This window comes from Falco peregrinus, chromosome 2 (assembly GCF_023634155.1).
Source record: "Falco peregrinus isolate bFalPer1 chromosome 2, bFalPer1.pri, whole genome shotgun sequence".
NCBI classification, from domain to species: Eukaryota; Metazoa; Chordata; class Aves; order Falconiformes; family Falconidae; genus Falco; species Falco peregrinus.
The window spans coordinates 79,220,017-79,246,810 of record NC_073722.1 but is presented as its reverse complement, the minus strand read 5'-3'; the positions used below and the strand labels follow the sequence as shown (position 1 = coordinate 79,246,810).

Sequence of the window (26,794 nt, the reverse complement as noted above, 5' to 3'; positions counted from 1 at the left end):
ATTTGGTAACCGGAGAGTCTTTCATTTACATGCGATAATATCTCTGTAAACTAATAATACAAGGCAAGCAATTACATATTTTAAGAAACGAAAATCTTAGTAGCATGTCACCAAACCACAGTGCCTCAAAAAACTTAATCTTATCTGCACACGTACCATTTATGAATGCAGTGTATTATTAAAATCATCAGAATATTTTTGGAGGACAACAATAATTTCAAACTATTGAATTTGGTTTTGTTATTCGGAGGTTTTCAGAGAAGATTATTTTGATTATAAACACTTCTATGAGTATTCACTCGATGTTCAAACCTAACCTATTGACTGAATTAAGGTCACTTAGGAATAGATGCAACCTGGAATAATATGTAAAAACAGTTTCAATGTTTAATTTAACATTTTCTATTCCAAATGGGAAGTTTCTCTTATAGCTGAAAGTGATTTCTTAATTTTGAAATACTGATACCTACAGACTTCAAAACTTGCTACAGAAACAACTGAGATCAGAACCAGGACCTTCAGAGTAAGCCAAATGAAATGCTTTGATTGCCCAATATATTTTCTGTTCTGATCACTGTCGGCAAAAGTCTTGTGACTGAGTTTTCTCCTCCTGATTTGGAATGGACAATAAAACCCCCAGACTCTCCCATCTTCTTTCTTATTCTATCCGCTTCTATTCCAGGAGGAAATAGCTCACGTGACCATAATTTCAGAAGTGGTTCCCTCTTAATGGTAATATCGCAGTATATTTGGGTAATCATTTTTCCTGTATCAGGGCAGTATGTTCCAGTTTAAACCAGAAGAAAACTCACTCACCGTTAGGAAATTGAGCATAATCTCTACAAATCATTGTGTTTATAAGCTCTCTAGATCTGTAATTCACTATAAGATCCTTTTTAACCACCCAAATTGCTGTTTTCATTGGATGACTGTTTTATGGCATGGTGTATATATACCTTTGATAAACCAAGTCAAACCACAAGAAGGTATGCATAATTGCAACGAAATTAAACTATTTTTGGGTCTTCTGGGAAAATCCATATCCAGTAAGGTATAGAACTTAATCAGGATTATATCCCAGTACTTCCACAAAACATTTATATTCAAAAATTTTTTAATTTCTGCCCCTCCCTATATCATTAGTACGTAAACATAATTTTCTTCAGATGACATAGAAATTCAAACGGTGTGCAAATAATATTGTTTTGCCAATGTCTTTACTTCGGATATCTTATCCATTTCATTACGCTTCCAGGAATGTAAGCAATTATCAAAATGGTTTAAACTTTGTTTCTAGTAATACTAATTTACTTAATGTGTTAGCTTAACAAGACATAGAAACATACATACACTTCAAGTACCTGCTGTGCTACCAACTGACATGCTTTAAAATATCTTCATCTGACTTTACACACATTTAATTTATTGTAGTATTGTTTACAAACTGTCATATAAACCTAAGCATTAGTCATAAACTGTATTACGTTACTAAGTCTAACACAGCACATATATCTCATATCAAGCAATTTAAAAAGGAGCAGAAATACATCCATAAAATACCTCATGCTGACTAGGACGTCTCCATCCCGAAATATAAAAAGAAGGATATTTTCTTGTGTGACATCATGGAAGTTAGCATTTTTTTCATTTGCAAAGAATAAGTCCGGCTTCCAAAGACATTTAAACATAGTTGGGTCCACTGTCAGCGTATCTGAACCTCTCCAGTCATTGGGCAGTTTGAGCCTGGGGTCATTCCACTTCTGTCTTAGAAAGATATTGACTCTATAATCCTGATGGGAAGAATAAATAATTATTAGACTAGCCAAAAGTCTAGCCAAAAACCCATGGAGAAAGAAAACAATTCTATCAGACTCCGAAAAGAAAAAAAATTTATGCCCTCATTTTTCTACCACAAAGATAGTAATTGCTATTCAAATAACATAAATCTTAGAGTTTAATAGCCTTTACTACAAATAGGTAATTATGCCTTACTCATCTTTTCAATATAGTAACTTTCTTTAAAAAAAGGACCAAATGGTCTCCCCCAGCACCATTTTTTTTTGCATGCCCTGGATAGCAGCCCCCTGTTTTCTAGGCATGGGGAAAGCAAGCAGCAGGGCAGAGGGAGGTGATAGCTTGGCTCCACTCAATTGCTGCAAGCCGCAGACACGATCTCACTCCTGTCAGGGCATCCTGTGAGTTTAAACTCCAGCTTAATTCCCCATTTGGTTAACTGGCACACTGATGGCAAAACATCACCCTGCAAAAGCGGAAAACGGACCAGGTAGATCACAGATTTTACACTGCACACACAGAATACAGCCTCACACTTTGTAACAGTGATTTGGGACTGTGCTGGTAACTGAGGAAAACCGGTACCAGCTTGCAATACGAGTACTGAAAGAGCATCTAGGAAAGCAGACACAGAATAAGTCTCAAAGAGACAAAAAAAGGCGTTACGCAGAGGAAATTTCCTTCTGGATTCAGCAGGACTCTTGATCAAGGGTGGACAGTAGTAGAGCCATGCACTAATTTTGCCTTTGGCAATTGGAGTAGCATGTGTCTCGGGGCAAAACAATACCCGCACACGTTCTGTCCTTATTGAAAGCTGTGTGCATCCAAAGGAAAAATCTGACCTAGTACGTCAGTTATGATTTTTCAGTCCTACCTCTAAGTCTTTTTTGCTTTTTACATTTACATTTAAGCCAGAGCCTCTTTTTTATGTATAAGTAGGCAGATCATATACAGAAAATGAATAAAGGTGGTGTTTAAATAAAGCACAAAACCAACCCCAAATAAACCAAAATTCTATATGTAAGATAACGTCTGTCTCCAGTCTTCTTAGCTGTCTTCTATGGTGCGTTCTGTTTTTTCACTCACCACAAAGCACCTTGAGGTTAAGGGCTTTCAGAGCAGTGAAAACACTGCTACTGCTTTACATTTATAGCAAAATGCTAGAAATCTGTGAGTGAAGGTCCTCAACATATTTTTGATTTGTCAATGTATTCTGCATACCAAACAAATTTTAGTTATTTTACACATTAATGCATTCTTACACATTTTTCTGTTGATACGTGAGTTCTCTTCTGTCGTACTTACTACATTGTGTACATTTACAGTCCAGAGCAAGTGCCATGTTGAGACAGTCATGTTGACTTCAACAGGATGGAGTGCACTTGGCTAAGACCTCACGCAGAATCATTTACCCTGATGATTTACCCTGGTAATTGGAATACGGGGCCCGCTTTCCTGTGCCCAGTCCACCAGTCAGATCAGCCCCTGTATTTCTTCATGACACTATACTGCCTAATACTTTTCCTTACTGCATTGTAAAGAGGAGCAAAGCATCAAAATGAAGTAGAAAGAACTGAGATGATATTTATTAATATGCAGAGTTCTGAGAGACATGTTACTTGTTGGCAGTCCGATTTTGAAAAAATATATGCGGTCTGACTTATTTATACAAAGACCTATATTATCTTGCCAAAGTAAACAAGAAATATAAAATAATTGTTAATATGAAGTGACTTCGTACTGGAAGGTTCTCACAGAAAAGCTTCAGAGCAGGAGGGAATTCAGGTCATTATCTCAGAAAGCATCTTTTCAATTATAAGTATATAATTGAAAATTTACTTTACTTGCTTCTCGCTGAAGATCCCGTTCCATATGCACTTCTTGTCTCAGTGAAAACTATTACTTTAAACTATGTGAGATAAATACTGCATACTGTGCGTGCCCACAACCATCACATTATTCATCACACCAAAATTAATTTTCCCATAAACAAAACAGGACGCCCTCACAAAGCCATAGGCAAATGATAACCAGCATCCAACACTTGCCCTCAGCTTACCCATTTAGAAGAAGGAGACGTTTACACCACTGAAAAGCAGAATGCACTGGCAAAATAAGAACTGGAAGTAAAATCAGATGGATGCTGTTTTAATTCCTTTCTTGCTCTATCACAAATGAACTTAAATATAGCAAACAACTGGATGTTGTGACGTCTTAAGAACTTATTTCTGTTCCTATTTAAGTCAATGGAAGACAAATCCCGTTAACCTAAAAGAAGCAGGTTCAGACCTACCGAACTGACAGAGACTTGCGACAGGGGGTACATGGAGAGGAAATCCACCGCATACTTGAGGCAATAAAGAAAATGCACAAGGAAGCCAAGAGGTGTCAGGATACAAGACTGTGGCTAGCCAGACGATGACGTGCAGAAGGGCTGCTTCTTAGAATATGAACTATTACAACACCTGGCAGCAGTATAGACTATGATCTGGTATAAATCTATTTCGAAAGAAGTCTGCGACCAGTCCTGTCAAATTTGGGCAATGAATTTTAAGATTCAGTATGTGCACTACAATTAGGGGCTGAAGAAGTTGTCTGCATGAAGCACATGGTCTTTCTCCTATAAATTTGACAAACATTCTTGAATATTGCAGAATGATTGCCATTCTATAATAAAGGAGAGTCAAATAGAAATTAAAAAGCCTGAAACTAGGGGTGGGGGGTGGAAGAGATATTCATCAGCATTAGAGCTAGGAGGACCTGGCAGGTAAAAAGAATCACAAAAGTCTTCTACAGGGCTTTCTTTTCCCATGAAACTCCAACAGAAGGCAAGTTGTTTTCAGGGAGGTTGAAAGGGGAGGCATTCTAAGAAATGTTTCAAATGCAGCCTACTAAACAGTGGGCATATGGCCAGACAAGCTCCTTTTTACACGAACTGCACTCATACAAAGAAAGGAAGCATGATAGTGCTGTCTTTTGATAAAGTAGAAAATAGCATTTTTAATATTAAAATAATGAAACAGAGTTTTCCTTTATATACATAAATATTAAACAGACCTTTCTGCAAGGTTTTAAAGTAAAGGAAAAAGAGAAAGTGGTGTTTTGCCATTTCAGCCAGCGAAGAAAGATTATGCTGCATGTACAAACCTTGAATATAGATTCTGTAGACAGAGGATCAGATCATCAGCACAGCTAAAATGTTATAGCCCTTTAGGTTTTTATACCAGAAAGGATCCGTCCCTAGGAATCCTTGGCTGGTGATCCAGTCTGTAACAGTTGCTAAATGTGACATAATCACTGTATTATCCCACAAATCTGCAGTCTAAAAAAAACCACCAAAAACTGCAAAAGTAGAAGCAGAGTTAGCATGGGGATCCTAGACAAGTAGTTTAATGAGCTAGAAGAAAACAAATTACAGATTCAAGATAAAGGAAGCTCACGGGAAGGTAGCAGCTCTGGTATAAGTTCTTCTCCATTTTAGCTGTACAAATTCTTACTCTCTCTGTATTTAACTAATTGTTAAATTGTTTAGTTTTTCCAGGTAACTTGTCTGACACATGCATGAAAAGTCACAATTCTCTTGTGAGCATTCACCAACACAACATGAAGACTACCCTTTCTAGGCACAGAGCAAACGTTTGCCCTTCAGTTTCTTCACCAGGGACTGACTAAAGCAATACAGGCTTCTGGGCACAGGATCCACGCTATGGATCCTGTCTTGCTTCAAAACAATAATACTTCAAACCTGTCAACTGTTTTCGATGAAGAAATTCCTTTCCCTCTTAAAGCTAAATAGACTCTACTTCAGTGGGACGCAATCTCTGCTCTTTGTTGAGGACGAGCCAGCTGCACAGCTAAGAATGCAATCATCATGGGACCAAAAGGACAGTAAGGAAAAAGTAATTGAAAATAATTTTGTGGGATTCCTGAAATACATGAAGAACCATCAGAACCAGCCACCACGATGTTAAGGCGAGGGACACTGTGGGAGCCTGTTGACTAGTCAGAAGTTCCAGACATTAACCCCAGAGCTGGCTGCTTCTGAGAGTGCTCTAAGAGAGCGATACCTGACAACTTGTCGATGTTGAAATATCTTGCTGAAGATTCTTCCTTCTGATCTCTTTCAACACCCTTCTGAACAGCAGAAGATTAGCATGCTGATCGGCCTTTCCTCACTGGCACTCTACACGTTGGTTTGTTGGGCCTTCTACCACCACCTCACTCCCAGTCACCTGTCACCCACGATTATTCTTGCCCACCCTTCCATCACCCAGAAGAAGGAATCATCCCTTTAGCATGGCTAAAAGAGGATGCTTTACCCCCACAGATATATTTTGCGAAAACCTATAAATTCAGCTATTATAGCCAGAAGTGGCTACAGAACCAAGAATCATCATGAGACTTCATCGACTGAAAGACTCAGAAATACACTATTTCACAAATTTTGGTGTCAGTAATGACACCACTCCAACCAGTTCAGTACCTTCTGGTAACTTTAAAGACAGTCAAGAAATCCATATTCCTCGGTTCACACCAACGCCAGAGGCAGTAGGGATGCAGACAGTGCAGCCAGCCACGCTCCTCTCCAGCACCACGGAACATTTTTCAGCAGTTCCATTGCTGCCTGCAAACGTCTCTCCTTTCTGAATGCAAGAGGCCCCTCATCCTTCACGGACTTGGCATCTCAGCTCCAGGAAACACTTTTTCTGTGATTCCAGAAGCAGAAGTTTCTTTCTAGTCTAAGGGACTCGCTTCTACTGTCTGCTGCATTGCCCAGACCATCTGAAGACAAGTACCAGCCTACCCCCAAGAAAGCAGTGGTTCCTGAATGTCCACAGGACCCAATGCCCACTGCAGCAGGAAAAGTTTCCCAAGTTATATATGGGAGAACAGATTAACCATCTCTTTTGTTAGTGCTTCCAGTGATACATTAAGGCAATCAAGAAGTAATCCAAACTTGACATAAACATGCTGAGCTATCATGGTGATCAGCTGGGTGTATAAATCTAAATGCATAAATTGAAGTAAGGATCATGTCTGAAATTCTGAAATACGGAGGAGAACATGACTTAAAGAACATCCTGGCAAATTTGTAAGTGATCATATCAGAAAATCACAGACAGGCAGGCAAACATTGCTATAGAGAGCGTACTTAATTTTGTTTTGGGGGGGGAAGCACACCTCTTCTATTCATGTTTTGTTACTATTTTCTGGGTCAATTGTAAAAAAGCCTCTGTAAAAGTCACTTTTTAAGGCATGCAATAAATTTCAGAAACTTGAAAGGGCCATCTGGCCTAATATACCTGCCATCTCAGACACTTATCTCACTCCTACTTTCCTGCTCTTCCTCCCTGCCCCTCTTTAAACTTCAGTCCCCCTTTTGTTTTCAGAAATAAATCTCAAGGTATCTTTGGCACACTTACATTCTTTGTTTCAATGTCACTTCCCACTAATGCCATTAGTTGACTTACTATCATTTGCAATCAAATCTAAATCTTTATTCACTTTTAGTTCCAGAAACAGAAAATTCTGGCCAAGCTGTTCAAAAGCTGTTTCAGCCATCACATATGTTTAACTTTGAGTGGCTCCACAGTCCTAGTGAAATGTCTTTGGGTACCACGTAAGCTGGTTCTGAGTTTTAAGTGGGTGCTTCCACCACCAACAAAAAGTGTTTTATTATTTATCAGCCGTATTATGGTTTATGCTTCTATGCCATTACGAGTAGGAATGCTGCCTTAGTCATAGTATTTTAAAAAAGCAGCCTGATTTTGGGAACTGCATCAATGCTTTGGATGCAGCAGATGACCAGTTATTTTAAACTGGGATGCTCAGGGAGCATCTCAGAACTCCCACCGCGTGCATGCCCTGTCTGTGGTTTCCCACATACTGCCAAGACATGGTCTACCCCTCTTTTTTATAGGAAAGAAAAATTCTGATCGGTTCAGAACACCTTCAACAATTAAATACATTTTTATGGCAATATTTTTAATGGTATTTGTTGGAAATACCATTGCTAAAAAGATCTTCAAGTCCCGAAATAACGGAAAGGGCTTTGCTGAAATGATTTCTTCTTTTGAAATAGATTTTATTTCCTAAAGAAACAAAAAAGTCAAAATCGTAATGTACACTATTTGGTGTTGTTATTGACATTTTGAAATTTTCTGACCAAACTGGAAACACACTTTCAGAAACTCCTCAGCTTCTCTCTGTCACACAGTAAATAAACAGGAGTAAAAGTATGATCATTGATGGTGTACTCCTTCACTCCTCCTCCTTCTATCCCTCCATGATTTACTCCTATCCTCAGATCTACATAAAACAGAGAACCCGTATGCTTCAGCCTTATGCATGTCTGTTCTTTTTCTTTCATACAGTCCTGGTATTTTCTTTAGTAATATCCAAAACAACCTACATATTAACTCTCAGGATGATTATTTGATTCATACTACCAAATGTGTTCTTCCCCTGAACTTAATAACTTATGGAAATAAATGTATTTCTTGCATCTTAGAAACCATGGATTTCCTTTCACATACATCAGATTCTAAAAGCTATAAAAATCTGTGGACAAATATAGACTGAAATAGATTAATAGATTGATGGCATAGAGCACAGTTAGTCTATACCTAACCCCATTAACTCAGTTCTCAGTATCTACAATTGTAACAATCCTTTCTACTTTATAGTTCATAATCGTCAGCCTGAAATTTAATTTAAGAAGAAAATCTCCACGTGTGCTATGTTAATTTCATTTCAGTCTTACCATAGTTGTCTCTTGAATTGACCCAAAGCTGTTAATGAAGATGTTGACTGCAACATCGACTGGAATTCCTTAAAAAAAAAAAAAAAAGATTTTGAGTGAACTATACAATCCATTAAAGGCACGTTATCCTTCATTTAAAGCTCCTTTTTACTGGTACCACAATGTGAAATGTTTTTTTATACAGTCATACAACTTTATCTCATCAAGTTAGTATATACACAGTTTTCAAAAGCTGTGGTTTAATCTATATCCATTGAAAGCCAACAGAAATCACAAAAATTCTCAACCTAGTGATAAGAAAACAGAAAGAAAAAAAAAATCCTTAGTCCAGAGTGCCAAGATTAAAGCATTTCACAGATCATAAATCTGAATAATTTTCAAATTCCATGATTTTCTGTTATCACAGAATGCACAGTCCAGTATTACTTTTGCACACAGCATAATGGACAGAGGCAATTCACTTTTCTGGCAGCACATACTTTCAACTGTCAAGGTCATAATGATGATCTATCATCCCAAATTACCCGTTTATGATTTACGATCAGACATTTACTTATATTGTAAGAGGCTACTTTGTGCAAGTTAAGTACATAACCGTAAAGTATGAATACAGTCAGATAAAAACTACTGCATGCAGCTTTCAGCTATCTAGACTCGGTGCAAGAGCGTTGGAAAGCTGCTCCCTTTTACAATGGTTACGAATTTGCCAAGAAAAATTTCTAGAAGCCAGCAGCTGTGAAGATACTAAGACAGCCTGGATTTTTTCCTCTTTTCCACAGCCAGGATTCCTGTAGTTGAAGAGGGATGGTGTGACAGCTGCTACATCTGCCCTCTGTCACCCTGGGGGAACTGATTGGCAGTCATTTAATCTGGTGTTAACGGAGAGTTATCATGAAGCAAGGAGAAGGGGCCTGATGGTTGTGAGAACTAATTATGGTCCGCTAGTTTTATTTAGCACCTATATGTTGAGAGTGTCAGTATGCACACAAGATGCCTGCATCTGATCTCATTTCCACTGTTACAAATACTTCATTTAGTGGGTTTCTTCCTATTTTTAGCAACAAAAGAGGTATAAGAATATATGAAACTACTTTGACAGAGTAAGCAAATACAGTACAAAGTAATATATGCCTCATCTAACAGTTTGCTTCTCTGCATGAAATATTTTGGTGTACAGTTAATACATAAATTCAAACTTGTTCTCTTGGTTCATGAGAAAATGACTAAGACGAAATTTCGCTTTTTCCAGTTAAACCAGTTTGTGGTGGGTTTTTTAAAATCAGACTAGCTAAGTGTGACACTTTTGGTTATGCAATACACATACTACCTTATTTAATGCCCGACGTGTGACAGAGCACCCATGACATCACTAGTAGTCAGGAGCATGCTTTCTCTTCCAGATTTAAATAGGAAGTACCGTCCAAGAAACTCACTGATGTGTGAGGAATGTTTTAACGTGGGCAAACCACTTGTCAGAAAATGTTTTTTTTTCTTCCACCTCCTTGTAAGTTAACATTACATGTCCTCCCTTTTCCTTCCATCTTAATCCTTACCAGACTGCCAGCAGGGTTATCAAAAATATAAAGAAATCTGCAACATGCTTTGTGATTTCAAGCTGATCATGCTGAAGAACAGGTAGAGCAGGGGCTGGACATTTATTCTTTGTGACAAGGGTCAGTGCTGAAAACATAAATATGATTCTACAGAGAATATGAAAGAAGTGGGACACTTGCTGAAACTGAGATTAATACATTTACAAAACTTAAACAGAACATCTGAAAATGGTCTCTTCAAAAGCACAATAAAGTTTATAGATTTCCAAATTTCTCATACTATTGATATGCATGTTAAAATACAGAATCATAGAACTGTCCAGGTTGGAAGGGACCTTCAAAGGTCATCTAGTCCAACTCCGCTACAATGAGCGGGGACATCTTCAACAAGGTATCTTTTAATGTACACATAATTACATGTAAGTTTTAAAATGAAAGAATTTATTTACATCAGTTATGTCTGTTATATAATGAAATTGTCTATGTCTTTTTCCAGCAGGGAAATAATTTAATTCCTGGAAGGTGTAACTTACAGCTGTATGAGTTGTTAGAGGTTTTGCAGAGAATATTTATTCCAACCTTTTCTGCACATGTAAGGAAATCATGTTTGCCTACATGGAAGATTCCTACATCATCTGATACAAGGGAGATATTTAAAGGCAGAGAACGCATTTGAAATCCCAAAGTATATAAGCTGTATTACTAACATATCTTTAAGGGATTTTAACAGCTGTATGGTTTCTAAGCAGTGATACTGCTGATCCCAATTTTTATAAAGTCACCTTAAAGGATGTCTGCAGAGAATTTTGATGTTTTAGAATACTGTGAAGCAGAGATACTACTAAAGTCTAACGAGAATGTAGGGATAAAAAGACATTTAAAATTTTTATTCTAAAAGTTCTATTCTACTTTTAAAAAGCTTTTATAAAATAATAGTAATAATAATAAAGCATCACATATTGTTATGATGATGAACTCCTAACATGTTACCTTGCAGCTCAAAAGGGTAAATGCTTTCTGCAGTTTCATGCTATCTAGGAAATTTTCCATTAAAAAAAAAAAAAACAAAACAAACAAAAAACCAAAAAAACCCCAAAACCTAAAATTTAGGTTGTGAATATTATCTTTACATAAATTTTCTGTGTGTGCAAACAACAACAGTTAAATTCCAAAGATTGAAAAAAAAGGCTGGGATATCTGACAAACCTTTGAAATTAGGCCTTATCCTGGGATCGTAACTGAGCAACAGCCGATTCAAGATATTGCTGGTAGAGTTTGCAGGTACTCTTGCAAGGTCTTCAGCTGATTGCTGGCTGTAAGAAAAAAAGTGCATTAGTTACTATTAAGATAGAAACAACTGTGTACTTAAACTTGTCATTTTAAAGACATGCCAGACATGCCATTTCATGAGCAAAATATCTTCGGTATTTTCAGGTTCCACACTATACAGTCTTCCTTTCCTTGTGATGTTGCAGTGTTTTCCAAGAAACTATAACAAATGCGAATGGTCTCCTAAAGCTTATCTGTAAATCTGGAAATAAACAGCAATTCACTAATTGTTCCCTTCCCTACTAACAAAATATCCAGAGGGAGATGATTTCTTCAGCAGCAGAAGGCAGCCACCCGAACTATTTTGAGTGACTGTCAGCTTAGGAACATAAATAAACTGACGGGCACTTTGTAGGTGCCAATCCATGCCGAGGTTTTTGGCAGCCTCCTCTCCGCCAATGCCAGCACCAGCTATTCCACCCAGCGCCGGATCCACTGCATAATCTCACGGTCAAGTGCTAATTACAGCTTTATTACAGAAAGCCAGGCCTTGGACTCTCCTTTGCTTTTGCAGGGGGAATTTAAATACCTCCATTTGCCCTGCTGTTACTGTGCTGAGGGTTAAACTAAAATAATCGCTAAAACTAAAAAGAGCCTGTGACAGGTAAGCGTAGGTACAAGAGTAACGTGAAACTGAGTGTAATAAAAAGCAATAAGGGTGCATCAGTCCCCACCCTAGGTACTCCAAGCACCTAGCAGGCTGATAATGTCACGTAAATAAATTTGTATGTTGCTTGTAGAACCTGTTCAGTAATGTTTTCCAGTCTTGTAAACACTTTTCCACCCATTTTATAGTGACTACTCTGCTGACTTTGTCATTATAATTTAGTAACCAAGATGCCATGGAGAAATAAGACAAACACCCTACAGAGGCATAAGTTATATGCATCAACACTACTACCTCTAGCAAACAAATGTATGAACATATTTTTTAAAATGATCCAGCTCATTTCCTGTATGTTTTCCATAATCAGTATCAGCTGCTGTTGCCTCCTTTACCTTGTTTAATTTCTTTTTTTCATTATTCTTTCCCGTATCAAAGTCAGCTTGACAGACCTATGAGTTATTCTTTATAACATCTTGGTTCACTGCTAGTTTTCTTCTCAGTTTTCAGTTTCCTTCATGTCCTCTGGGACTCTCCCAAAGGCTTTTGGCCAGTTTAAAAAAAAAACAAAGTTGCATGAATGTACCAGACCTCCTGATTTTAATTCCTGTTCAGCATCTTCCTTACTGACTGCTGGGAAAATAATTAATTAATAAATAACTGCCACCATTGCATGATATCACTGTAAAATGTCACTGCATGGTATCACTGAAAAATGGGTATGAGACCAGATCCTAGCCCTTGCACAGCTTTTATGAATAACCCCACCTTTAACATCAACTGTTTTAACTCAAACCATGAAGGAAAAAACAGGAGCAAATGAGCAAGATCTGCTGACTTGGTAGCACTTACTAGGCCTTCACAAGGAGATTTAATCTCCTCATTTAACAGCTAAAATATTTATAAGTAAAACTATGAATTAAATATTTATTTAATAATCCCTATTATTAAAACCACGTAACCATTTATAATAATGTAACTGTATTTTATTCTATCATAGTCTCTTTGATACTCTGTGAGCATTTTATCCTTCAGAAAAAAATAAATCATATTTCTGTCTTCCCTATTGTATTCCAGGTATTTCTGAAACCTAAAGCTGGATATCTGTTTACTTATTTGCTTGATGTTATACATGCTGGACAAAAGCATGCCTGAACTCAGCTACAACAGTAAATAACATCTCAACCCTCCCTGAAATTTCAGACTACTTACTACTCATCAGCAGCACTAGTGTGAATTCTGAAGGCTACCAAAAGATGTAGCTACCAAAATGTTTGTATGCAGGAGCATAGCTTAAACCACAGCACACAAGATGAGAAGAAAATGTGGAGCAACATTAAGCGGCTGCAGTACGTAATTCCTCACCCATCTCTTGCAAAGGCACTAAAACCTCTGCGACATTTAAGAACCACACAGGCAAACAACTTGTTCTATCACAACTCATCCAGAGGTAAATGGTCCTCTAACAAAACAAGGATTTTTTTACTTTTAGTAAGATATGTTAACTTCCAGTAGCATGTCCTTCTTCTGTCTACCATAAACCTCTGCCAATTTAATATTAGAGTGATTAAATAGCAATAAGTGTTCTAACCCCTTCAAATAATTGATAAATTCACCTCCAAAAAATTATCCCTGGGTTGTGTTTATAGCTTCTTATATTTGACTTTGATCTGTATCATCATGCTAAAGAACTAATTTATTTCCTGAACTGGTCAGGCAGTTGGACTAGATGATCACCGTAGGTCCCTTCCAACTGAAATGTTCTGTTCAATTCTGGTTTTTTTCTGTAGTTTTGAGCTCTGTGTTCAGTTTTCAGTGATGACCTTTACCAATGAACAGGTTGCTACAGAAGTATCAAAACCACTTTTGTATGCTTTTTTTTTTTTTTTCAGTTACCATGACATGGACAATTGGAAAACAAAGTAAAACTTTTAAGATTATTTTCCATCTCATAGCAGAAACGAGACAGAAAAGAATGTTCATTTACTATTATAAAGGCAGGCAAATACTCTGTACACTGTATTATAGCTGATACAAAAAGGTTCATGGCATTGCTTCCTTGCAAGTTGCACATCTTAACATCTCAAACATCTACATCAGATGCCTACAGGTATAATATTTATAAAACAAGGGTCTCCTTAACACACACCATAGGATTTCTTTCTAAACCATACAAGCCCAGTATTAATGAAATAGCAAAACAAAGCCAAACAACTAATGCACAAGATTAAATCCTACTTTTTTTTAATTTCTGCTATGGATTATACAAAGAAGTTCATTAAATAGTGATGATGGTAATCTGAACCACACAGGATAACATGAACACATAAATTAAATACAGATGCTTGTAAAATGCAATGAGGAAAAGAGGAAAGAGTCTGAAAAATTAAATGAGTAAGCATCAAAAGAAAGCCAAATACAGTTGACAGGTTTATTTGTCTCTTCAAGTAAGAGGAAAAAGGCGGTAGTTTTGTGAGATCTGAGTTGCACTGCAGAAGTATGTTAATACAAATATCTGTTCAGGCTGTTTGTTCAAAGGTCATCCATGAATTAGGCAAAGGAGATTTACTGCACTGGGCAGATGGTGATGGGAAGAACGGGTGGCAGCACTGCTTTCTGGTAAAGAACAACACAATCACATCTTCTGCAAGTTGTTGGATAGTGTTTTGAACTTACACAAGTGTAATGTGCACACGTTTATCCTCATTTATATAAGAACTAAGTGAAATGCAACAGCTGTTGTTTTGAGTTTGGAGAAGATATACAGAGAGTCAGTAACTGCTGTTTTTTAAAGGTGACTTTGAATTTCAAAGAATTTGAAAGTGGTTAAAATAGCTACTGGAAAAAAAAGCTCTGCTGAGTATCAGTTATATATTATTCACTGTGATCTTTTACAGCATGCTGACATTGAACTGCCATCACTGAATAGCATTCATGTGACATCATTACAAGGACTGGATTGTCTTCAGAGACCCTTGCTGATCAAAAGGCCTAAATTTCAACTGCAAATCAATAAATCATATCTGTAGCTTTTGCTGAGTTAAGAGGTTACGCCACTTTCAGAGTGATGAACAGAATGACTTAATGAGTTAGGTGCTTGGAGAAAGAGTTTGGGACTATTTGTGCCGCTAAGATATTTACCTAAAACCACTACCACTGTGCTCAATTGGCCATTCTGGAATGAATTAATGGTAGGGAAATGTATAGACTACATAAAAGAAAAAGCATTTGAGCTCAGGTCTCCTTTCCTGACAAGAACAGTACATGGATTTGCTGCAGGCTGTCTGATTCCCACATAACAACACTCACACCAAGTGAGAAGTTACTTACCACTTTTTCTTATTCAACCTACAACTTTCACACTCGTGAAAAGCTGACAACTAGCCTAAAATGCCCCTTAGATCTCCACCAGTTGCAGAAAGCCTTGTAATTTTAATACATTAATTTCAGCTTGCATCAAATGTACGCAGAACTGCTGGAAAGCATTAGGAAGTGGAAACGCAGTAGAAGCCTTCACAGTAATCAACAAGTTCTACACAAGATACGGTAAATAAAAAAGGGTAAGGCAACAGAAGCCTTACAGTTGCTATAAAGGGAACTTAAAAGCAAGTAACAGTAAAGCTAGAAATTGCCTTATCCAGAATTTTGCCTAAATGACAATTTTGGAAAAAAGAAAACCAAACTCAAAAACCACAACATAAAAACCCCAAACCCAAAGTATGATTTCTCTTTTTCTGCAAAAAAACCCAAACAGTATTCTCAGAAGTGTTCTCACTTCTGCAAAGTGTCCTTAAAAGCCCAAAAGAAAACAAAGTACAGTTAGTCTTTTCGCATAACATCTCTGTGTGATATGACTGGCCTCTCTCTCGTCTTTGGGAGGCTACTTCTGGTATCACTGATGAATAAAAGAATTACTTTAAATACCGTATTTCACAGGATATGCAGTAATCTCAGCATATCAGCAGATATCTTCCTCTTCCAATGCAGCTCTACACATTTTATCTCTGCCTTTGAAAAAATGTGATTAAGATTTTCAACTGATGGCAATGGATATTTATTTTCATAATTCACTAATCAAAATCCAGAATTTTAGATAAGCAGGTATACATGGCAAAAGGAAGCATACATTACACTTGGTTTTAAAAGTATATAGCTTCATACTGTTCATGTTAAGCAAAACTGTCAGAAGACATTATAGCTCTACAGGTTACCATGACGTGTAGTCTCTCAGAGCTCACTGAAGTTACAAGTCCTTATGACACACAGTGCTAAAGGCAGATGACTGGAGAACAAAATATAAACAATATTCTACACAAGTGGGAAACAGAAACTTTGCTGTTGTATTAATTCACCTGCAGCCCTGATTACTAGTCTTAAGATGCCGTTATGCTGAAGCATCTCTAATTTTAGAAGAGAACACATATGTACTTTTTACTTATGGCGTGACAATCAGGAAAAAAAAATACAAAGCACATCTCACGGACGTATTCGCAACCATCTTATAGTACACTGCAGCCCAGACAGTCAGGTAGCATGCTTGTTCTATTGCTGGCATTTGCTTAGAGTGCACAGCTTGGGTAATCTATCATTAAGCTTTGCTTTGCATAGTTCTAAATTACTGTCTGACAGACACAGAATCATAGACTGGTTTGGAAGGGACCTTAAAGATAATGTAGTTCCAGTCCCCCTGCCACAAGCACCTTCCATTGGACTAGGTTGCTCCAAGCCCCATCCAGCTTGGCCTTTGAACACTTCCAGGGATGGGGCACCAACTTCTCCAGGCAACCTGTTCAGTGTCAGATAAAAGTATGTATTCTGATTCACACTGTTATCTCCAGCAAAATTCCCTATATAATGCTGAAAAAACAGATTTTAGTACAGTTTATCTACTTTATGTGATGGAAACTGACATTTTAGTCATATAACATGGCAGTGCGTATCTGAGAATGGTAAAACTAAGTTCTGGGAAACAGAGTATGTGTTACCCCACCATGTATTGTAAGTACAGTTTCCCTGATATGAACTATCAGTGTTCTGATTTGCAGAAATTTGATTTTCTGAATATAACTACTCAAAGCATAAAACTGGGTTAATACAAAGCAATGAGATACGATATAACCCTTCTGAGTGATCTCTACAATCTCTAGGATGCTTAACAGCTACCTTTCCAAACCATACCAGGTAACGTCTCTATTACTAGGAAGAATAACTACAGTGCCTCCAATGCAAAGTGTATCACTCCAATTACATTAAAACTATGGAACTCTGAGTAACTGTTTATGTGTCTTCACAAATGCAGTTGACAGCTAAAGACTTAAAATTAGACACGTAACTTCAGTACCTAAATGTGGAAGTAACGCAGTGTGGTAAACAAAGAGAAAGAAAGGTTCCTTCATAGCAGAATTTGAAAGAGAAACCCAGATTGGGCACCCTGAATTGTGGGGTGGACACCTTAAGGAGTGTTTATGTGGTAATCTGAAGTGCATTGTTATTCCCTAAGTTTGAGAAAAGCCAGTTGATTCATCTGCCCACCACAGAGATGACAGCCCCCAAACCAATAGAACCTATTTAGGATGGTGCCTTCATCCAGCCTGACCAGTACTGCTCCCAGCAAGCCCACAACAATGCTTCAATTTCTTAAAATTAGCCTCTTTGCTCCTAGCTGAGGCATCTCTGCATCCTACCAGTGTCACCACCTAAGTGACCCTTGTGCTTAATGGGTATCCTGTTGTGTCCTGGTACCACACACAGACACAAAACATGATCAGCATTCACATGTTTAAGCAGAACTACAGATATTTTAAAAATAATTTATCCACATCACTTCCTTGTCCCAGTCTTTCTTCCACATGTGGTAAGCACTGTGACAGCACATAGATCTTGGTAAAATCTAACCACCTATACGGTGGTTTAAGTGGAGATATATTTTATACAATTTTTCTTTAAAGATCCATTCGGTGGATCTGAGAACCGAATTTAGACCTATGGTTTTCCTTGGGTTTAGGTTTAGGGGGGTGTCATTTAACCTGTAGATCCAAGTTTTTTTCTCAGTCTGGAGGGTGTATACGTAATACAAAGTCTTGAACCTTTGCGCACACTTGTAGTGTCTCATAACTACAGTGTTCAGAATGGAGTAAATGTGGCTCACAAAGGAAGAATTACTGAACAAGAACCAGCCTGCCACAGTTAATTACTGTCTTACAAGAGAAGTTAGGTTTTGCTTATATAGCTTTACCTCTTACTCCCTAGCACGTATCACTCTGAAAACAAATTCCCAAACCTTCTGGAATGTGGCCCTATCTGTCCAGGATCACAGCCTTCCACGAGAATTACATGCTACAGAATAATTAAACCATTGACCAACTGCTGTTACTATGGGGCAAAAGAATTTTTATAGGAAGCAGACCTGGGCTTTGCAATGTACTTATCTTCAGAATGACTGTGAGATGTAACTTGCCTCCACAGCCAAATTCAGGCTTTTCTTTCAACTTCATTCCATCTTCTCCCACAAACTGTATCAACCCTCCCATCATACCTACAAATGAAAATGTTCACAGACTATCAACAGTGTCTTCTACAAGATGGGAATGAAGCCAGAGATGATTCCACTTTCCCGCCGTTTACATTTCAGGGACGATCACATACTACAGATAGAGAGGCCACGTACACCCAAAATGCCTCAAACAGTTTAAAAAAGTCCTTGTTCAGAAGAAGGTGGAGAGCATGGAAGATCCAAGATACACTTTGAACTTCCACTTTAGTCTTTATGGGAAGATTGTGCCAGAAGCTGAAAGTTAACCAGGAGAAATTTCAGGACAGACTTTCACACAACTTTTAGGTTTTAAACACATCAAAGGCTTTTTTCTCTAGTTCCACTGTCTGTTGTTGTTATTTTTTAAAAGGCAGCATTTATTGAAACTTGGCATCTGTGACCTTCCTAAGCTTCTGCCCTGGCAGATGGCACAAGTCATGTTTTATGGAGGGCTTAGAGGGCCATTTCACCGTTTCTGAAGTAGCTGATACGTTGTATTGAACACAAGCCAAAATATGATCCGTGCTCCTGCTTCGTGAGTAAAGAAGTCTCTATAGATAGCACACAGTATTTAGTTAATCATCCACAGGGATATAAATCTTCACATGGACAAATGCATAACCATGAGGAGCACCGTCCTGACATCCAGACAAAAGAACGTGACTGAGGTTACGCTCTTAGCACTGCTGGAGCATCAGGGACGCTGTGGGATCCTTCCGAACAGCGTGCAAGCCAACAGCTGAGTCACACTAAAACTATAATTAACAGGGATAACTGTGATTACAAGCGCAGTTGTAACTGATTTTCTTATCTGCTCTTTGACACTCTTATATCTCTATGCCTCCTATAACATTGCCACCAACAAACTTCGCTTTCCTTATGATGTCATTTGTCCACAGATCCTGCACGTAGCTTTGAGTAGAGACCTCCTGGGTGACTAAGGATTGGGGGGTAACAGCAGCAGCTCAAATATCATAAAATAACTGAAGTATTTATTATGACATAATAAAAGGGAAAAAAAAAATATTTCAGCAGTGCTCTTAGAAAAAAAGTCACAGCTGCGCAGTACGTTTACCAAACTCAGGTATTAGGAGAAATTTTGAAGAAGTTAACAGGAATTAAGTAACAGAGGTAATACAGCTGATGGGTAGTCTTTGATCAAGAAACAGATCTAGCGACTAAATCCATCTGTAGCTATATCAAAATCATCTGTATTCAGTATAGTGAATTTCAAAATAACCTTTGTAAACAGAAGACTGTAATACACAAATTTCTTTTTTTTTTTTCTTGAAGAGGTGGACCTGTTTCTTTTGGGGTTTTCTGGGTTTTGTTTGGTTTGGTTTTTTTTAATATATTTTCTATGGAGATGAAAGGCAAGAGTTTTGTTCCACTAAAGCTTTTATTTTACTGCACTATGCATCTGTGGAAGCCAGTTTCTCAGATTTATGCTGCAGAACTCCCTATTATAGGATTTTAGGCCTAATATATCAATTTCTTTGTTAATCAACAATCAGGAATCAGACACAAGTATAATTACTCTGTCTCATTTGGAAAGCCTGAGGTAAAAAGAAAACTGATCTAAATGTAAGGTGTGAAATCTTACAGCTGTTCTGATCAAGCATTAAATCAAAATAAGAACCAAGTGATTAAGCATCAGCTTCACAAAACCCATCGACAGAAAAGCTGGGAGAAACAGTTTTAGAAACAAATGAAGACAGTCAATCAAGCCACTATCACACAATGCATGGAGAAGTAGAGCAAACCCTCTTGTGATTATTCGTAATGCTGTAAGATATAAAATAGAATTTTCTTAATTGAAGGAAGGAAGTATCTGTTTATGAGACAATAATGAACTTTTAATGGGGTTTCTAATCAGCTTGTTTTCAGCTTATTCTAATAGTAGCTAATTTCATGCCAGAGGGATGCATTTGGCAAAAGGCTTGTGTTGTGGAGAGCCATAAAAGGAAAAGTTCAAGTATGCTCAGTTTTCATACAAACAAATGGATGGTTATAAGACTGGCCTGGGACTTCAGCATGCATTTCTTGACATCAAACCAAGAAACTCAGGCAGTAACATCACATTCAGTATAAATCTTTGCTGGAAAATAATTTGCATACATCTGAATTTCATTATAAAGTTTGTAAAGAGAAGACTGTTCCTTATATAATTACTAGCGGGGTTTTTTGTTCTCTTGAGGAGGTAAAATTTAGCTTTTCACATGTTATAAGGAAACAAAAGGCAATAATTTGTTACAATTAAGCTTTAAATTCTATTGCACCAATAACCTATGCAAATTAAAGACAGATTAAGATTTTAACTTATAAATACATGCTTTCATTAGGAATTTGTACCATTCAATTTTAAAAACTATGCACAATCCTACGTATTTTCTTTAAAAAAAGACACAGTGCATTCTTCTAGAAGATTTCCTTCGTGCTTTACTAGCAATTTTTTATTCAAACACTTCCTTTGGTACTATTTTTGGTCAACCCTTACAGTGTCACTTAATTCCCACTCCACCGCTTTGTGGTCTGGTTTATTTCTGAGGAAAGATTCCTTATTTTCTTTTCACAGGAAAAAAATTATTAAGAGCAGGCAGCCTTTTTTATAATGCAGAGTGCCACCAAGTCAAAAAGTTTTGTGAAAGATTATTCAAAAAGCGATGATGATTGAAAGTTTGCCATCAGTAGCCCGAGTTAAGAGGACATTAGATAATTTCTCTGCAAGACAGGACTGACTTTCATTGCTCATTCACATGAGAGGTCTTCTAGATGCCAACCACAGAAAACCAGCAGTCCTGCAACCCCGCTGCTACAAGTGGCTGTCTCTCAAGCTGTGAACTTCAGCCAAGTAAGAAATAGACAACTTGTTCATTATTCAGAAAATCCAACAGGGTTTATTGCTACTGCAATTAATTCTAGCTAGCAACACTGTACACATGATACATCAGACAAATACTGGATTCCACTAGCAAATCTGTGGAAAGCTTCAACTGGCTGGAATGCAAAAATATCACTTTGAAAATTATATCATTTATTCAATGCTTTTCAAGTATGTTGGTGACAAATGAGTTCATATTTAATGGTTGTAATGTCAACTGGTATCATAAAGAACAGGGTACCAAGAAATACTGTGCTTAAGAGAAAAACAAACAAAAAACCAAATCCACCCACTTATCTAGATAAAATGACATCAGTGTTTTGAATTTTAATTAAGGCCAAGTCAAGAACTGCTGGCTGCTTTGACAAGACCAAGGAAGATCAAGATTCAGTTCCCAGCTGTGTAACCCACTTTCTGGGGACTTTCATCCTGATGCCTGTCCTGGCAATCACAACATTTCTCTCCTGGTTAAAATCCTCATGTTTTTTTAGCTCAGACCAAAGGCTCCAGTCAGAGCTCAGCTTAACGATTCAAAGGGGAAAGAATGGGCAGGGGTCATTTCAGATGAGCCACGATCATATTTGAGACTTGTATCTTACTGTATTCAAATCCAAAGATACATAACTTTTTAGGTTTGACATTAAAAAAAAAAAAAAAAGAATGGGAAGATTTACCATATGTAGAAACTCTAGAAACTTCGAGTTACAAATAAACATCACTGTCCATATTTGAAGAGTGGAAACTTGAAAAGGTATTATTCAAACATTGCTTCCATCTGGTTATTCTACTTTTTTATTTATTTATGTGGAAGAAGTCTATTAATGTTAAATAGTCAGTCTCACCTTCCAGTCTTCTTCTTTTATGGTCAAAGAAAAGATGTGTTTTAAATTTGTCTAAACAATTTTATCATCATTTCAGACATAGTGCTTTTCCACACTTATTGGCAAGCCATTATATGCATTCAATCTTTTCCTCAGATGTTTACACCATAACACCAAGAAGATGAGCAAGACTGGCCAAGAAAATGCCAAAAAAGGCACTCACAAATAAAACTTCTGCATTGTCCTATGGATCACAACTTCAAACATGGTAGGCGTTAGAAAGAGGAAGTATTTTTAACATCAAATAATCATGGGTGTCCAGAATTTGTTCTCTATTCAGCTGAGCAATCGCAGATTTTAATTTCTGTATTGTTACAGACAGCTTATTATTCCATAAGGGCACGCTTTATAGCAACAATCAATCCACCTCCATAAAAGTTATAGCACTGTAATCATCGATGGAAGATGCTGAGGACCTTAGTTCTGTTCAACAGGCAATACGAATAGGCACAGGACAATCCTCCTCTTTAAGAACTAAGCTAACCAGAAACTGCACTTCAGCACGACTGCTTTGCATCCTCCTTGCTTTTCTCAGTATACCTGCAACACACCACCAAGCAGCACAGCACTGCAGGACCACATCACTCCTTCCACATAAAGAGCAAGACACTGGACTGGAATCCCCCCCAGAGAATGAAACTATTTACCATGGCTTAGATTTTTCCTTTCATTAAAGCAGCGGACCTGCTACAGAAGAAACAGTCATTGACAGAACTTAGCTATGATGCTGCTTAAACCCTCTTCCTCCATTTCTCACCCCAAATCCCATTCTTTCAGCAGAATGCATCACCTTCTACTTCAATTGCCACATAATTTCCACTGTTAAAAATATGGCAGGATTGCCATCATATAAAAGAATAAAAGAAACAAGGCACGTACGATGGACATAGATACTGCTTCTTTTTCCCCTTTCCTTTCTTTGAAGACTTCTCTTTGGAATAGACGTCTTCAACCCATAAGGAGAACGAGATGAAAAAGAAAACTGCTAGTAAGAACCTCATCTTGAGGATTAAGCTTCAGAGAAACCTCCAGTCTGTGGCAAAAGAAAAGAAAGAGGTTTATGTTAGTAGGGCTAGATACGGCTAATGGGAACACGTACCTACAAAACGTAAACAACTGTTTATTATGCTGTTGTTTTGTTGTTGGTTTTTTTTAAAAGTTTGATCTTAACTGCCTTGGAAGAAATTCTGTTGAGGTGTGCCTCTGATATGGAAAAAACTTAGAGGTGATTTCCTGAAGAGTGAAGTAGCTTTGCAAAGTTAGGAAACTGAGACTGAGGAACAGATTTAAGTGCAATTTTGCTCCAGTGTGTTTAAGAAACAAACGTGACATCCTTCAAAGTCTGCCTAACTCAAAGTCCTCAGAAACCTGGAATGAGAATTAATCACCAAAACCATCATGTATTGGATGCACTAAACGTGGTTAAATGTGACCCCCCCGTCCAGCTAGCAAGCCCTCTGTGGCCTCTAACAGAGAAAGCAGCATCCGTTCCCATGCTAGCTACGAGAAGGGGTTGCAGATTCAGTTTTATTGCGCAGAACTGAAACACAAATTACTGTTTCGCATGAAGTTTTCCAGCTGTGGAGCCCGCACGGGCAGGGCCTTGCCAAGATGACTAGACACAACCCGTTACACCGCCTGCGGTTCAGTGTTCTGCCCTCGCAGGGGGCCGAGGTGCACACCCCGCACCCCGGGGTTCCCCGTGCCTCGCCCACCCCCCCCCCCCGTCATCCCCGCACCCCGCGGGCCAGGGGACACCTCGCAGGTGCCTCAGCACCAGCTGCCTTTCACACTACTGTTGAAATCGCTTTTAATTCCTCCCAAGGAGCGGCGGATGCCTCTCTCACCCTCCCTGCACCGTCGGGATGCTTCAGGCCCCCCGGGAACCGCAGCCCCCCCCGCCCGGTACCGCCGCCCCTACCCCGGCCCGGCCTCCCCGGCCCGTCCGAGGCCTCCCACCGGCCCCCGCAGCGAGCGGCCTCCGCGCTGCCGGCGCACCGGAGGGGCAGCGGACTGAGCGATCGGCGGGGCCCGGCATGGCCCGCTCCTCCCGCGGCGGCGGGACGGGCCCCGCGCTGCCCTCGGGGCAGCAGCCCGAGCCCCGCCGCCCGCCCGGCCCCGCCGCCGCTGGCCGAGGTGCTGACGGGGCCCGGCGGCTCCTCGCTCCGCTGCCGCCGCCCCTTCCCCCGCCGCCCCACCGCGGGCTCGGGCCCCGCACGCACGGGCGGCCCCGCCGACGCCACCGCCGCGGCCCGCACCGCCGGCGCCCGGCGCCTACCGCCAGCTCCGCCGCGCACCGCCCCCGCGACCAGGGCCGGCGGCGAGCGGGCACCCGGCGGCGGGGCACGCCGCGGCCCGGTGGGCGCGCCAGCGCGGCTGCCCCGGCGGCGGAGCGAGCCCCTACCTCCGACGGTGCCCTCGGCGCCCACGGAGCATGTGCGGTAGCCGCGGCGCGGCGCGACGCTCTCCCAGTGAGCATGTCCTGGCCTCCCGCCCACACACGGGCGCTGGGCGAGCGGCGGCGGGAGGGCGGGGGCGGGGGGGGGGGGGGAGGGCAGCTCCGCCCCTGGGGGCGGGGCAACGGCAGGGGCGGGGGGCGCGTTCCCCGGCCTGTGGCGGAGCAGGGCGCGTTCTGCGGTGCCCAGCGTATCTGACAGAGCTGTGCGGGGCAAGCCAGTGTTAGCGGGGAGGGTGGGATGGGCAGGAGCAGGGTGAGCGCAAGGTGGGGTGCGATGCTGCGCGGGCTGTATGTACCTGTATATATCTATATGTACGTGTTTAGCCAGCAGTTAAACGGCAGGCCGTCCCTGAGAACAAACTAGGAGGTTTGTTTGGGGGACATGCGTCCTTGTTGCAAAGGGTGTTGGCTTTCCAGTTGCTTTCCACTAGACTTTAGCTGCGTTATGAAGAGACCTAACGGAAGGGAAATTCCATACATACAATCCTTTCTGGAGTTTCTGGTATCTCAAGCTTATAGAAATACAGGTACTTGCTGGAATTCTTGCTTATAGCAGCTATTTGGCCCAAGTTTTGGAAATGGACAGACATCATTATAAAGCCGAGTAGTCGCAGGTTAGCAAATACCCACCCTCCCATTTTAGTTGACCACCCCCCACATGCCTCACACTCTTTTTAGTGACCAAGTCACTGAAAATCAAGACCATTTCGAAGTCTTCTTTATCTTCCAGCCTGTTTCCCATCACTCCTAGTACACGCTTCAGAGCTGCAGTCTGCAGCAGGATAGAAGAGCAGCACCACCGGGAGAATACCTTTTATTCTTCAGAATGGATCCAACGATTAAGTGTAATAGAGACTCTCTGCAGCATCCTGTAATCCTCATCATGCTTCTCTGTGGAGCTCCGTTGGGGTTTGGGCTATAATATGGCAGAAAAAAAAAAAAAAAAGAAGAAAGGCACCTCTTTGGTGGACGAGAAGTAAGTGGGCACAGGAGCTGGTGCGTATGCCACGGCAGGCAGCAAGCACTGTATAGATTCTGTAATACCCAAAGGTCAGGTACCCTCAGCTCTGCCTTCTGAGTGGTGTTCCTGTTGTAACTGCATCACAGACAAACTGAAAATAATTCCATACCCTTCAAAATTTGCTGCCATGTGGTATAAAAATACTGCCATATACATATATACGTGTGTGTGTGTGCACATACATGCATGTGGATGATGCAGAAATCTCCTGCCATGGGCCAGCTGAAGGCCACAGGTGTCTCAAGACACAGTTTTCCAGCTCAACCACAGGAACTTGCAAATTAAACAAAGTGAAATTGTTTCCTGAAACAGAAAGCAAAGCCCAGAGGCTTCCCATAACACTGTCTCTATGGGGAAAAAAAAAAAAAAAAAAAAAAAAAAAGAAAAAGTAAGCTTATTTCTTTAAAACCCTTTTGAATTTTATCTCAGTAATGCAAACGAGGGTGCTGTAGTTGTTCTAGGAGGACTGGCATAAATGTGTTTGAGACCAGCTACCCACTGGTTGCCCTTTTCCATTTTTCTGCATTTGTATTGTGACACTGGGGATAGAGTCATGAAAAATACGACGGTAATATGACTAAGACGTGAGGACAGAGATCTCCCCTGTTTGTGTCAAGAAAGCCTTAACACGGTAGAGCAGAACAAGCATCTCCAATAGGCCGTACAGCAGCAGCAGAGGAACAAGGACTGCTGGCAGCAGCAGCGGCAGCCCCTGCAGCCCCGGCAGGCCCCGCGCTCTGCGTGCTGCGTCCCGCAAAGCACCTGATTGACCCTTCAGGCTGTCTGCAAACCCGCTGGCATGTGCAGGTGCTTCCTGATGCAGCTACGCTTGTAAACGCCTAAGGACAGATGAATATTTGTGGTAACTCAACAGGACAATGCATAAAATATAAACGAATACCATCCACCCCTCAGGTTCAGGTTAAATAGGAGCAGCCAGTATCTTTCTATAGCGAATGAAAGTGAAATATACCTGAC

The 26,794-nt window shown here is 39.9% G+C and overlaps 1 protein-coding gene across 2 annotated transcripts in view; it reads right to left on the bottom strand.

The window, feature by feature from the left end:
• The window catches only part of GLRB (glycine receptor beta), a 52,051-nt gene extending 27,196 nt beyond the window's left edge, over positions 1-24,855 (bottom strand). For both annotated transcript variants that reach the window (XM_055797980.1, XM_055797981.1), the window contains exons 1-5: positions 24,742-24,855; positions 23,217-23,370; positions 11,317-11,423; positions 8,558-8,625; positions 1,561-1,790 (exon numbers count right to left, since the gene is read on the bottom strand). In XM_055797980.1, the coding sequence (XP_055653955.1) occupies positions 1,561-1,790; positions 8,558-8,625; positions 11,317-11,423; positions 23,217-23,338 (527 nt within the window). In that variant the 5' untranslated portion in view covers positions 23,339-23,370; positions 24,742-24,855. The remainder of the gene's footprint in view (positions 1-1,560; positions 1,791-8,557; positions 8,626-11,316; positions 11,424-23,216; positions 23,371-24,741) is intronic.
• Positions 24,856-26,794: the final 1,939 nt, after the last annotated feature.